The 14,235-nt window shown below is 32.8% G+C and overlaps 1 protein-coding gene across 1 annotated transcript; it reads right to left on the bottom strand.

Moving 5' to 3' along the window:
* Positions 1-8,376: 8,376 nt before the first annotated feature.
* Positions 8,377-13,273, bottom strand: LOC140859894 (beta-xylosidase/alpha-L-arabinofuranosidase 2-like). Its single transcript, XM_073262507.1, has 7 exons — positions 12,624-13,273; positions 10,556-10,843; positions 10,300-10,469; positions 10,130-10,227; positions 9,696-10,046; positions 9,207-9,617; positions 8,377-9,109 (listed from the first exon to the last, which is right to left on the bottom strand). Exons 1-7 carry the CDS (start codon positions 13,038-13,040, stop codon positions 8,538-8,540), a joined length of 2,307 nt encoding a protein of 768 aa, XP_073118608.1. The 5' UTR covers positions 13,041-13,273; the 3' UTR covers positions 8,377-8,537.
* Between the last annotated feature and the right edge of the window lie 962 nt (positions 13,274-14,235).

Raw genomic sequence — 14,235 nt, 5'->3', positions numbered from 1 at the left:
TTTATTTTGGGTAAAAATGGACATCTAAATATACATATATATAAATACCATAATTTTCTTCAAATTATACCTTAAAATAATATTTTAAGGCTCCTAAAAATCTCCGAAAATATTTTGGGTGAAAACAAACATCTCGTCCGTCCACGGCCCCGCCTACGCGATCATAAAATAAACTTTCTCAAATAAATTCATAAACCACAGAAAAACAAATTTAAATGCCGAAAAAATATTTAAAACATGAAAATAAATTCACATAATTTAAATAATCACTCATAAAAACAATTTAACACATTTTCACATTATTTTAAACTTATTAAATCTCTTAGTTATGCATGCGGATTTACGTAGCAAATTTCCGAACGTTACATCATTTTTTCTATTTTTTCCTTAAATATTGCGATTAAAAATAATAATCATAAACTGCACCACATATATGGTTCGATTATTTTTTTAGTTAAGTGCTGCATTCCATAAAAACCGCTTGCTATAGTTTTTGACAAAAGGTTATAATAATTTGTCAACAACGTACTCAATTAAAGAAATCTCCATTCAATATATCTCAAATCTATTAAAAAAATATTCATCTTACAAAGAAAACTCACTTTCTTGTTAAATATTCTTTAAATTAGTTTTTTATTTGTTAGAGTATTTATTTGTTTACAGATCTTTTGTTTGAAGTTTCAAAGTAAAATAAAAATGACAAAAGTATTAATTTAACACAAAAAAAATCATGTGAGAAGGTGCCACAAGTATTTGTGAGACAGATTTTCTAATTAGATTACATATGAAAAAATATTGTTTTTATTGTAAATATGGACAGAATTAACTCGTCTCACAAATCTTTATCTCTATGGAACAATCACACTAGAACCTACTCTTATTTTAATTATAAATATGAGTCGAATCAACCCGTGGCACGTGAAATGAGACCGTCTCAAATAAAACATATTAAAAAAGAATAGAAACATTTCAAAGCACCTATTATAGAATAAAGAAGGGATTTTTACCTTTAAAGTACGGTATAGAGTATAGACAAGTGGAAATATTTTAATTTAAATTTTAAGATGTGGTTTATAATTTTCCAAGTTTCCATTTATTTGTGATGTATATTATATTATTATAAATACTAAAGCCAAGTAAGGAATTTATTGGGTGTTGATGGAATCTACAATAATTAGGTCTTTAGGTACACGATTCCTGGAATCAAACAGCTCCCTTTCCAGCCTCTCTCAAGTACTCAACGCACCAAAACTTGTACGTTAATTGGGATCCCCTTGAACCCCCGCGTATGCTCCGTGTTGTGCGTGAGATAAATATATGGTTGAAATATACAATACAACTTTGACATTAGTAGTCGTGATTAAAATCGTTAAAAAAACCGTTGTTTTATCTGATTAGCGTAGTTTGAAGGCTATTGCATTAGGTGAACTCTTGGCCAGAGGTCAGGAGTTCGATTCTCCTTGCCAACACTTTCTTGAACTAGTCTGTCACACAGTGCTTGCCCAGTGTGGTTTACCTGATTAGCGTAATTTGCAGGCTATTGCGTTAGTACATAGGTTTATCCAAAGCGCATCGAAAGATAGCGGCTGCGGATTTCTACGTCACAAAAAAAACCGTCGTTTTTACAAAAATCTACTACATAACAATCTAGATCGATGAAATCTCACTCATATTTTTTTCATTAGAACTTAAAATTGAAATGGATGAAGGGTTTGATTCGAATCGTAAAATAAACTCGTATTATAATTGAATTGGGAATAAAATTGATTATTGATTTGTGGAGCTAAGCTAATAGGGTGAGACTAATAGCCTTTGAATCAATAGGGCCCACATAAAAATATGTGGGACTCACATATTATCATATGAGCCTTTTCTTAATCCAAGGGCTTAGCTCCACCCGATGTAGCTCACCCAAGCTAATAATGTCAACTGAAAATGTGAAGAAGAATAATTTTAAAACACGTTGGTAATAGGACAAAGAACTGGCGCGGGTACCTATGCAGGTACACGTGTCGGAAAGAGACAGGGCATTTTAAACGAATATGATTGGCTGAAAAATCTTAAATAATTTGGGAAAATTAATAGTGTGTGACGCCTCAACAACGTAATGGCCCCCGCCAGGGTCGTTAATTACACCGCACGCAACTTGCTTAATTTCATTTCGCCCCCTCAAATTTCTCCTATTTTTCACTTATATCCTATTATGAGCACTAATTTCTTATAAAATATTTTCGGGATTAAGTAGTTTTTGAGTTAATAAATTAGAATATTTATTTAAATATGATGCTTTATGTTATTTTTAAAATAATTTATTACTATAATAAAAATTTTAGATTTTAGATTGGCAACATGGAGAGGTGGAAAAAACATCAAAATAAATATAAACTCTAGTTTAAACTCTAAAGTGACAAAACTCGTAAACTGAATATTTTTTTTAATAATATAGATAAATATATCGATATTCAAATTCCACATTTATATTTTATGGATACATTCATTTTCATCTGAATAATATGAAAACATTTTTAGTACATAATATAGAAACTTCTAGTGCTACATCAATTTAATTATATATATTTGTTGAAAGTTTTTAATTATTATTATATATATATTTTTTGATTGAAGTATTTAATTTATATATATATATATATATTTATTGAATTATTGAATTATTATATATTAGTTACATAAAAAATGCACTTTTGAATATAATAAATTATTAATTTATAATCAATTAATTAATAGCTCTATAAATTAATAAAATTCAATGATTCAATATTATTAATTTATAGGTTTGAGTGCATATGTATATTACGAATGTTATTAATTCAATCGATATTCATCTTTGATGGCGCCAATCCAATATTTGAGTATTGTCCAATTAATCAACGTAGTTGAAAATAGCTAATAATAAAAGCATCGGTTTTCAATTTACTTAATTGGGTTTAATAAGTGTGTGTCATATACTTCATGTGTCACATATAAATAGGCTTTTATATGTTCTCAAACAAGTTTAAAAAAGAAAAATAAAATAAAATTTTCATTTTATTTAATGAGAGTTTTAATATATAATAAAAAAAGTACTCGTAGTAGTTCAAATATTAATGACAGTGGTAGATTAATTTAAAAGAGAGATAGAGAAAATATGATAATTAGACTAGATATTTGGTAAGGTTGAAAAAAAAAACGCAGTATTAATATTAGGAGTAGGTAGACGTGGGACAATTTAATTGATTTATATTCGTGAAACGGGTCAAACACTTTCATTTTTATAATAAAAAATAATATTTTTTTATAAATCAAATCACATATGATATTCGTGTCATAAAATTAATATGTAAATCAAAGTAGAATATTAGGTCATGTGATCGCTTAATTCGTCGATCATGTACATTTGCTGCGGTGGTATTTATTAAATTGAATTGTGAATCGGGCGAAAACTTGAACTACGTATATACATATTTTTAAAAAACGGTAAAGCCAACAGACATATAAAAACTGGTGCTATTGAGTATAACAGCTCTTGGAAAGAAAAAAACTAGTTTTGACTCTTGATGACAATGGTTGAGGAGATTCAATTTCATCAAAATTAATACTTGGGACACGGGGTGCCAAACGAACCGAACCTGTTCGTGAGCTTTACGAGCCCGCTCGATAAATATTTGATTCGTATTCGAGCTTATCGAATTCGAGCCGAATTCGAGCATGTTCGAACTTTTTTTCGAGCCGAGCTCGAGCCGAAATTACTCTATTCGATAGTTCGCGAGCCTTAATATTTAATTAATATAATATAATTATATAATAAATATATATATTTTTCGAACTTTTTCGAACATTTCGAACTTTTCGAACCATAATATCCGAATATGTTCGAATATTTCGAACCGAACTCGAACTTCATTTCGAGTCGAACTCGAGCCAGAATATTTGAAATTATCGAACTTCGAATCGAGCTCGAACTCGAATATACTCTTATCAAGCCGAATTCGAGCCTTAAAATTTTACCATTATTCGGCTCGATTCGATTCGTTTGCACCCCTACTTGGGACTCTTCTCTTTAAAACTATATATCTTATATGAGTTTTTTTTTGAAACCATCTAATATGAGTTTTCGTATTTTATTTGTGATACAAAATAAGTATAGATAATACTTAATAGAGATGATAGTTTGAACAAGAATTAAAATAAATATGGTGTTTGAAATAAAAGTGAATCACTCGACATAATTAGAAATGTGGCCCCGCACATTAAAACGGTCAACTTCCTTAGCTCCATCAATTGTCAACTATTTTTCTTCAAAATTATTGGCAATACTTTTCTCTTATTTGACATGTCATTAATTCAACCATATTAGCCTTTCGCCGCGACAAAGCAACAATGTTGATTCCTTTAATAAATCCACGACCTAAATTAGTCGTTACTTAATATTATCTTTTGGTTTTTTTTTAAATAAAACATTATCGTTTTTACTTTTCATACCGACGACTCAGATAAACGTTACTCCGAAATTTAATTTATCAATGAAAAATCAATTCACCGTTTCTCTCATAAATTATTTGATGATGACATGTCATGTAACTCATGTTTATTTTATCTAACACTTGACTCAAATTCTATAAATATTCATTTATTATAAATCATTTATTATCTCATAATTTGAATCAAACGATATATTTTGGTACGAGAAATTAGGGATGTAAATGGGTCGGGTGGAACGATATCAGACTTGAAATTGGATTGTTTAATATATATATATATATATATATATATATATAGATAAAGGCTCGATCTTGGTTCATTAATAGCTCATTTATCTTATTTAACTAGCCTAACTCGAGCTCGACTCGTTAAGAGAGAGCTCTTTTTTTTTTAGCTCGACAAACATACAATTGAGCTCAAGCTTGAGTTTTATTTGAGCTCGTTAAAGATAAAATTGAGTTCGAACATATAATAGAATGAACCTCTATAATTAATTATAATTTATGACAGAAAAGAGCTCACAGGGGCATAGGCGAATTGGTAAGGCCTGATGTGACGTGAGAAAAATTCCACAGCGTTGCGGGTTCGATCCTCGTGTGGAACATATTCACTGCTGAAAATATTGTGGGGGTATGCTCTGGGGATTGGCCATGTTGCTCCCTCCCTCAGGTCACTACCCCTCTTGCACATCCATCGATTTAACTCCCGCATGAGTCAATATTAAACCTCTGACTCATGTGCGATGGGGTCCCTTTCAGGATCAACTCTTTAAAAAAAATCTATGACAGAAAAGAGTAAATTCTTTCCTAAATTACCAAAACAACAAATTTAACAACTAAAAAAATATAAAACTCGTCAACCTCGAGCTCAACTCTATAAGCTTTACGACGAACTCAAACAAATTTTTTATCGAACAGAACTTTAAATAACTCACAACAATTCAATTCGTTTACATCGAAAGAGATTTTAAGAAAAACTCGAAACGTGTAAATCAATAATGGAAAATACAAATAGAGATGACCTAACTGTAATGGAATATTATAATCTTAATCCAGTGACGTAACCAAGTGGGTGGATATTCAATTGCCCCAACAAGGCAGCTGAATATTCAAGAAGATACAATTAAGAGACACGTAGGATTAATAATTTTATATTGAATCTGGGATTATCTTATGTAAATGGCCTGTCCTTATCTTACCAAATCCTTTGATCAATCACTTATTTTATTTTTTTGGGTGCTGATATATATTGTAAAAATCGAAATCGTGTTTCAACGATAGAAAATTTATATAATCTTATTTATTTTTTTAAAAAAATCAAATTTATTAAATTTTTATATAATTTTTCAGGTGTATATGATATATATGTTATACAATGGAATACCGATATTTTATATTATTTTTCAAGTTTGCTTATTTGATCTATCCATTAATCGAACTCGATTATAAAGTTAGTTGAAAACTTGAAATTAGGATGTGAAAGCAACAAATCTATAATCTTTCGTATTAAATGGTTAAACAATTTTTTTTAGAATGACATAATTCTATCATTCGTATAATAAAATGAATGACAGCTATTGCAGAACTGATTGAAAAATAAGATGATATATATGTTTATACATGTAATAAAAACAAATTAAAATCCTATGTTGGGATTTAAAAAAATAATGTTGATGCTAAGAATAAAGATTGGTGACACTTTGTTCATGCCAATGGCTACAATCGTTTTGTTTAAATAATAATAGGTGAACTTTCAAAACAAGAAAGTCAAGCTATTTTGTGGCAACTTGTTCTTGGGAAAGGAGTTGTTCTTTTTCAATTAAAATCTTGTAGTTTAATTAATATACGGTGATGGGATCTAGAGTGACGCCATATTTGTCCACTTGGCAATGCCAATGGTCCTAGTTCGAGGCAATGGAATCTTATACTCATTTATTTTTTTGACGGTGAAATCGTAGTTGTTAATTATGGTTCTATCTTTTGAGTTTAATGAAGTAGTATTAGATCTTGTCAAAAAAATAAAGTAGTATTAGATAAATTTAGTGTGATAGGTTCGATCGAGAAAATATTTTTAACTTTTTATAAGAAATTGAATTCGTGATTATTTGATCTTACATTCGAATAATATCATCAATTCGAATAATATCGCTGATAAAAAAAGTAAAAACAAAGAAAAAACAAAATACTTATGATCATACGCGATGCAGTTCGAGAGTTATTTAATATAAATATTTGGGGAAATGGTCGTAATAGGAAACTTGCTTAGAATAAAATGCCAAATAATTAAATATCAATCATTGTTTTTGCCAATTGCTAGATGTCATTTCTTGATTTTGTTGGTGGCAACTATTATAATCAAATATGAATATTGGTAAGGAATCGTGTGATCATGAATTTTCTTCTCCAATTTCAGAATGATTTTTTCATGTAAAGTTGTGTGTATGTACTTGGCCAAACAATAAATACATTTTTTTGTTTCTCTTTGGATATTGATGTCAATCCAATTTTTTTTATTCTTTCATATGTCTTTGTCTGAAAATCATAAAAAAACCGATTAGAGGCGTCGAGATTCTTTCTAGCGTGATCCCTCCGATATTTAAATCAGACAAAAAAAACATGAGAGAAAAAATAAAAAAAACTGTATGTTCTTGGACAATAAATTCATTTTTTTGTCCCTCTTTGGATATGAATTTCAAACTGTGAACTGTAATATCTTTCATTTTGACTACTATTTTTGCACACAAGTATACACGTATGCATCGGCTACAACTAGTATATTTCTATCTTTTTTTTCTTTTCTTTTCTTTTCTTTCCTTTCCTTTCCTTTCCTTTTTTTTTTTGTTTTTTTTTTGTTTTTGGAAACAAACTAGTATATCAATATCTAATAACTTTTTCGATGGAAAAAGCTTGACAATAAAAAAATATTCGAATTTGAAATTTTGTTTAGAATTTTTTTTTAAAATAAATAAAATGAAAATTATTTAAACACAAATAATTAAAATATTTAAATATTATATTTCCATACTTTTTCATTACTATTTTTTTATACTGTGCCAAAACATTTTTCCAAATTGATGGTGTCTATATAAATTATAATTAAACTTACCACATAACAAAATTAAACCTTTTTTTTTCCAATGTGTGTTGAAAAAAAAAGTCCAATGCTTGTAAAAAAAAAAAAAAGTCCAATCCGATAAAATTAGGCCAACGAATTTCACTAAGGTTATGTTTGAATGGATGCATTTAAGATAATAATTTTAGATTTCTTGAATTATTTGGATGAACAAAATTCAAATGAATTTCAATTCCGCTGCATACTATAAAAAGTTACACAATTTCAATGGTTGTGGTGAAATTCAAAAAAAAAAAAAATGCGTGTCATTTGAAATCCCTCTATTAAATTGTTCTCCAAATCAAATCCACAAATTCAAATACAACACAAGAGACAAAATGTTGAAGTAAACCCGTAAAGAATTGGGCTGTCTATTGAGAATATTTTATTTTCAAAATAGGAAAAGAGCCCAACTAATTTTTCATAAATTGGCCCAATCAGATAATAATCTTATTTGACAAAAACATAAAACACAAATTCGACGATTAACATTTTACCAATGCTGAAATCAAGGAGATAGTCTTTGCATTAGCTCGGGGTTTATTCAGAATACATCGAGAGATAGTGACTGTGAGAGGTAGTCACTGCATTAGCTCGGGGTTCCGTACATATTGAAAGGTAGTGACGATAGATTTTCATGCTAGTTTTTTTTTTAATAAAAAAATAGCATTTGATTTTAGTAATAAATTGAGAAAAAAAGGAAAATTGAAGACAAAATCTTAGTCTTCCTTTCACAATGTTTTGACAACACAAGTTGGCATTCAAAAGAATGAACTTCAGAAGAAATTTTTGCAGCAATTGTTTTCATTTAATAATGATAACATTAATTTCTTACACTATTCATTCTTGTGCTACATCTCTCCTTTCCTTTCTTTGGTGGGAAAATGAGAGGTCAAGAAAATAATTATGAAGATGCAAATAATTAACCAAACATGAGGATTGTTTCTTCAAATCCTCACATTCAATGTGTGTGTCAATGTTCCAACATGAAGCACATGCTGCCCCAGCGCCACCTTTCGATTGCCATCTTCATCCACCACGCTCAAATGCTTGCAAACGTCGACGCTGAATCGAACCAACCCTTCCCCCTGTGGTGTCAAATGCAGCTTTTCAAAGTCTAGCAAGTGTTTCTGAGGTGAATTGTGAACTTCTGGAGGGGTCGAATACAAGAAAACGGTGTGGCTTCCGCTCATTTTTCCTGTGTTTTTGACTCTCACATGAATGTCGAATGCCACGTTCTTGCAAGTTTCTTCCACCGCGTAAATGGACATGCATGCAGATGAATGGCATTCATGATCTTCTTGCAATGGCACGGATACGAGCTGTGGAGCTTTCACTAAGCTGTGAGAGAATTGGGAGTAACTTAGACCGTCCCCGAATGAAAAAACAGTGTCTCCCTTGTAGAAACGATATGTCCTACCGGGGTATCCGGTCGCAGGGTCCGGTCTCATGTTCATATTTGTCATGTTAACTTGGTTTACATATGATTGTGGGTACCAAGTCATTGGTAGTTTTCCTCCTGCAGCACCACAAGTGAAAATGTATTTCAGTTTCTGTGTGAATTTGGACTAAAGATTCAGAGTATTTACATTTCTTACAACTTCAAGAAACGGTACCTGGATTATGCAATCCGAAGATTACATCTGCGATCGCTGCTCCTCCGGCTTCTCCCGGGAAACCTACCCAGAGAATGCTTGTAATATTAGGATTATCTTTCGCAAACTGCACGTCCATGCCTCCTCCGGTCATTAAGACTAGAATCACAGGTCCTTTTGACACTCCTGCGACCGAGTTTATCAAAAGTTGCTGCTGCCCTGGAAGAGTGATGTCGACTCTGTCGAGGCTTTCGGCCTCAACAGATTGATCCGAGCCCATCACCATAACAACAGCATCAGCCGTTGATGCTACTTTCTTGGCCGCGTCTACTTGAGCAGTAGCACACTTCACATCTGCACAACCAGGCTGATACACTGTTGCAACCAAGGCTGCTAGACCCTGCAGTGGACTTGTGTACTTGCACGGAGTGCCTGAAAACAGTAGTAAGCTAGCTTAAGTGTCGAAAAACAAGAAAACCGAGTTTGTGAAGAGATTTTTGATATGTATACCTTCGTAGTTCCCGAGCATGGTGTGAGTTGCATTCGAGTTAGGACCAATGACTGCCAAGTTCTTGATGGAAGTGGCAGACAAGGGCAACGACCCTTTCGTGTTCTTGAGCAAAACGATCCCTTGTCGTGCAGCTTCACGTGCAAGTTCTTGGTTTGCCTCAGTACAGACGTCCTTTGGACCAAGGTTTCCATATTTCTGTTTACTAGGATCACCATCAAAGAATCCTAATCTCATCATTGTCCCAAAATTGTTAGAGATGGCTCCGTCGATTACTGTCTCGTTAACCAGTCCCTTGGTCACCGCACCTAGTGTGAAACTGCTCAAGAAATCTCCACAGTTAAGATCCAAGCCTGCGCAAAAAACGAAGTCACGTTTTCTGTATCCAAACGGATCCAAAAATCACAGCATTTTCACTCTGTTACACAAAACAGACCTGAGTTCAAGGACAGAGCAGCTGTTTCTTCTGGTGTTTTGGTGTACTTTTGAGTATAAAACATCTCATTCAAAGAATCACAATCTGTAACAATGTACCTGTAGAAATCAAAATTTAAGAAACAGGGAAAAGTTCTATGACTTTATGGCAAAAAATCAACAACCATGTACCCATTCAGGTTCCATTGGCCTCGAATCACGCCAGCTAACAGATCAGGATCACCACAAGTTGGCTTGCCATTGACTTGATTATAGGAACACATCACACTAGCAACATTTCCATCAAGAACACAGCTCTTGAACGGGGGCTGGAACGTATCATCCATATCTTGCTTTGTCACCTAAAGACGAAGATCCCGCGAATGATCAAAAGCCAATGAAAATTTCAAATAGCATACGGAGATTCAAATCCAACATAAATCAATACCACAGCATCAAAATTGTATCTTTGGAACCCTTTCCAATTATCAAGATCATAAGCCGTGTAGTGTTTGCAGCAAGCAGCAACTTTGAGTCTCTCTTTATCACCATCATCTCTTTGCTGCAGACCTCGAACATATGCTGCTCCATATTTGCTCGATAGTACAGGGTCTTCTCCCGGGGTTTCTTGGCCCCGTCCCCATCTGGGGTCCCGGAAAATGTTGATATTTGGCGACCAAAACGTCAATCCGGCTAATCCAACGTTGTACATCGCTCTTGCCTCCGTTGAGACCACCTATAAACATCAAGATTTTCGAGGAGTCAATATCGAGTGGGAAAGAACAACTGTCTTTAGAGTTTTTAGTCATTTATCGTTACAAGTGGGATTCACGTCATTTATTCAATATACCCGTATATTGATTTACATGCATGATTAGATATTGCATGTCATGAGATTTTCCCTAAACCAACTCAATATGTAGTTAACAAGTCTAAATCAGACCCACTCACTGTCACAATGATTAATAATATTAAAGCAAAGGGCTTTTTGATTATTAAAATGTCAAAATCGTGAAGCAGGTGTATGAATAACATAAATTGTCCTTCAAAATCAACTACTTTACCACTACATAGGCTTTCTGCGTCTCAAATCTAAAAAATATCCTATAAGTGATTTGCCCTCTACATAAATTAAATATTACCTACCATATGCATGCTCTATAGGTTATAAGGGTTTTGAACTAGGGATACAAATAAATCGAATTTTGACTTATAATATTCATATTTCATATTCTTGAGTCAAACTCAAAGCTAAAAAGACGAACTTTTTGGTCCAACTCAGGCTAAAAAAGTTCCATCACGTGAATTATATTAACTCCATCTTGAGCTCCGATTCAATTCGAAACATTCTTAAAGTGGTTATACGTGGTGTCGACACTTACGTGAGTATTACTAAGATGATACTCACTCACTGGATATACAATTTTGATGCGAAGAATATACAAATTATGTATATGTGTATATAGTATGTTTCATGACTATAAAAGATGATATAATAACATCCAAGATCCTGAAAAATATTTAATATGATCAATCAGCATGACAACGTCTATAACACGACATCATGGTACAAATTCATCAACAACAACATTCAATACAACTCTTGCCGTCTGAATTAGCGTAACCAACGCACTAAATAAAATATTAAAGAATACAATGGGATGGTGACATGTATTTGTTAAACTCATGAAAATTATGTGCATATCTAAACAAAAGCAACTTTTACATGACAATTTTGTTATAAAGATGTCCAACCGAACTCAACTCACGAAAAACATTATTTTTTACTTTAAAAGTATTATTCCTCATCACATGTATGGATCGATTCCACTTTCACGATATTATCACAAAAATTTAGAACTAAAAAAATCTGTTGAACTTGAATGAAAGTGAACAACTGGACTCCAATAAAAATATATATATATTTATCAAGAAAGATTATCGATAAACATTCGAAAGTACTCAAATTCCAGTGTCCACATTGATCACTGGAGCATAAATTCAGCCAACCACCAGCTTCAACCATATACATTAAATTGCACATTTAGAAAACTTTGTTTGCAGTGGACAAAAAACGATATTAATGCTGGTCTGAAACTCTTTTCTCTGCTCATCATGTCTGCAAAATTCAAGAATCCACTGACAAAATACTAAAAATAACCGACGAGGTTTTCCAGTCATGGAATCCAGTTCCAAAATGAATTGGTCGATGCTACCCCATTGTGTTAGTACTCAATGTAACGATCCATCTTTTTATGCAAGCGAGATATTCATATGAACATTTCGTCCGCAGAAAACATGGGCCGTTAGATCTAACATACGAGCATTGCTTATATACTAATCGCCGACCTATCTCTCGAAAACAAACACTCTCTCTGTCTCAAACATAAATGTTATATATTCATTAAATAAGTATAAAATAAAAAACCACGAAAAATATGGAAGCAATCCCAGTACTAGCTACTACAGAAGGGAAGTGATGAAAAGCAATGAAGAATCAATGACAGGCATTTTACCTTTCCAATGGATTCAAAGAGTGATTCATTGAAAGTGGCAGCAGTGAGGAGGACCTGAGGGAAGCTAGTGGCGCCAGGAACCAGGCCCGAAAACTTGGTTCCAGGCCCGACGTAGGAGACTCCATGTAAAGCCTCGGACCACCACTGGTAATTCGGGATTCCGAGCCTGTTGACCCCCTTGGCACCATTCACGAGCCACCCGATCTTCTCCTGCAGTGTCAGCCTGCTCACCAGATCACTCACCCTGGTTTTTAAATCCAATGACGAATCACAGAAGCTGAGATTCTTCAGCCCCGGATTGCTCGAAACATCGCAGGCGAACACGGGCTTGCTCTGGCCCGAAATCAGCCTGGAATTCGACACAATGATGCAAAATACGTAGAAAGAGAGGGAACAAACGTGTCCTAGAGGAGCCATCGAGTTGGTATGAGCCCGCTGCAAAAGAAGAGAGAAAAGGGTCCGTTCTATTCTAAGAATTTGGAAGCGAAAACAGAGTGTGTATAAAAATTAAATCTTGAAAAGGTGTGGGATTTATAAGGATTAATGCAAAGATAATGCGTGTTGTATTTTAGCTACCCGTGATGGATAAATGCCGTATAATCAATCTCTGGGCCCATTGATTGTCACTTTGTTTTACACCAGAGAATCTTGCTTGTGTTTAAATATATATTCAAGTTTTTTTTGTGGAAAAAGAGTCTCAGTCGGTGGAAGTGCAGAAATCGCCCCTTTATTATGCATAATGTGTTGCTTTGTTTATTTTAGTAGTTTATTTTGAGTGAAGAAGTTTTCCATGTTTGAAAATGATTGCGAAAGGGAAATGGGATTTGTGTAGTGTACGTTGAGCTTTATCTTCTTTCTTCGGATTAACTTTTCTCTTTCGGAGGGACTGCGGAAAACTCACGTTTGTTCCTTTGATCATCGTGTTGGTACCTTTTTCGTCGGTTTTGGATTGTTATAGTTATGTCTCGAACATGATATCTCGTCTCAAACGTGAGATATGTGGTTTTTATATATCTTAATGTGCTTCCTTTTGTCCAAGTTCTTGATCCAACTTATAGAGAGGAGATAGTTTTTTTTTTTTTTTTTTTTTTTTTTAAAGTTTTAAAAGCAATGTAATTTAATTTATGCATGTTTTTTTTTCCAAAAATTAAAAAGTTCTCTATATTAAACTTAAAAGATGGTCCCTTTTTATCTTAAGTGCACTTCCCACATATTTTGATTCCTAGACCAACCTCTACTCTCAAGCTAAAGAGTATATTTGGTATTCAGTAATATCCAATGCCTAACTCAATTACACGGATGAATGTAGGAATGTATTTAAAAAATATTATATTTTATTTGATATATAAAGTAATACATTTTCATGAGTGAGATCGATCGATTGAATAGGAGAACTGTCTCAAAAAAATTGGTCCATCGTCTCATAGGAGTTTTTGTGTATTAAATTTATATATGTTTCGAGAAGAAAAAGAATTCAATATATGTTCATAATATATTGAATATAATTAATTACCTTTACCATAAAATTTCTTAAGCATATATATATATACTCGGATATTTCATACCTTTTTGTCTGAAAAAAATTAATTAACTCAAATTATTATAAAAATTA

Source organism: Henckelia pumila, chromosome 4 (assembly GCF_033568475.1).
Source record: "Henckelia pumila isolate YLH828 chromosome 4, ASM3356847v2, whole genome shotgun sequence".
NCBI classification, from domain to species: Eukaryota; Viridiplantae; Streptophyta; class Magnoliopsida; order Lamiales; family Gesneriaceae; genus Henckelia; species Henckelia pumila.
This window is presented reverse-complemented; position numbering and strand designations above follow the sequence as displayed.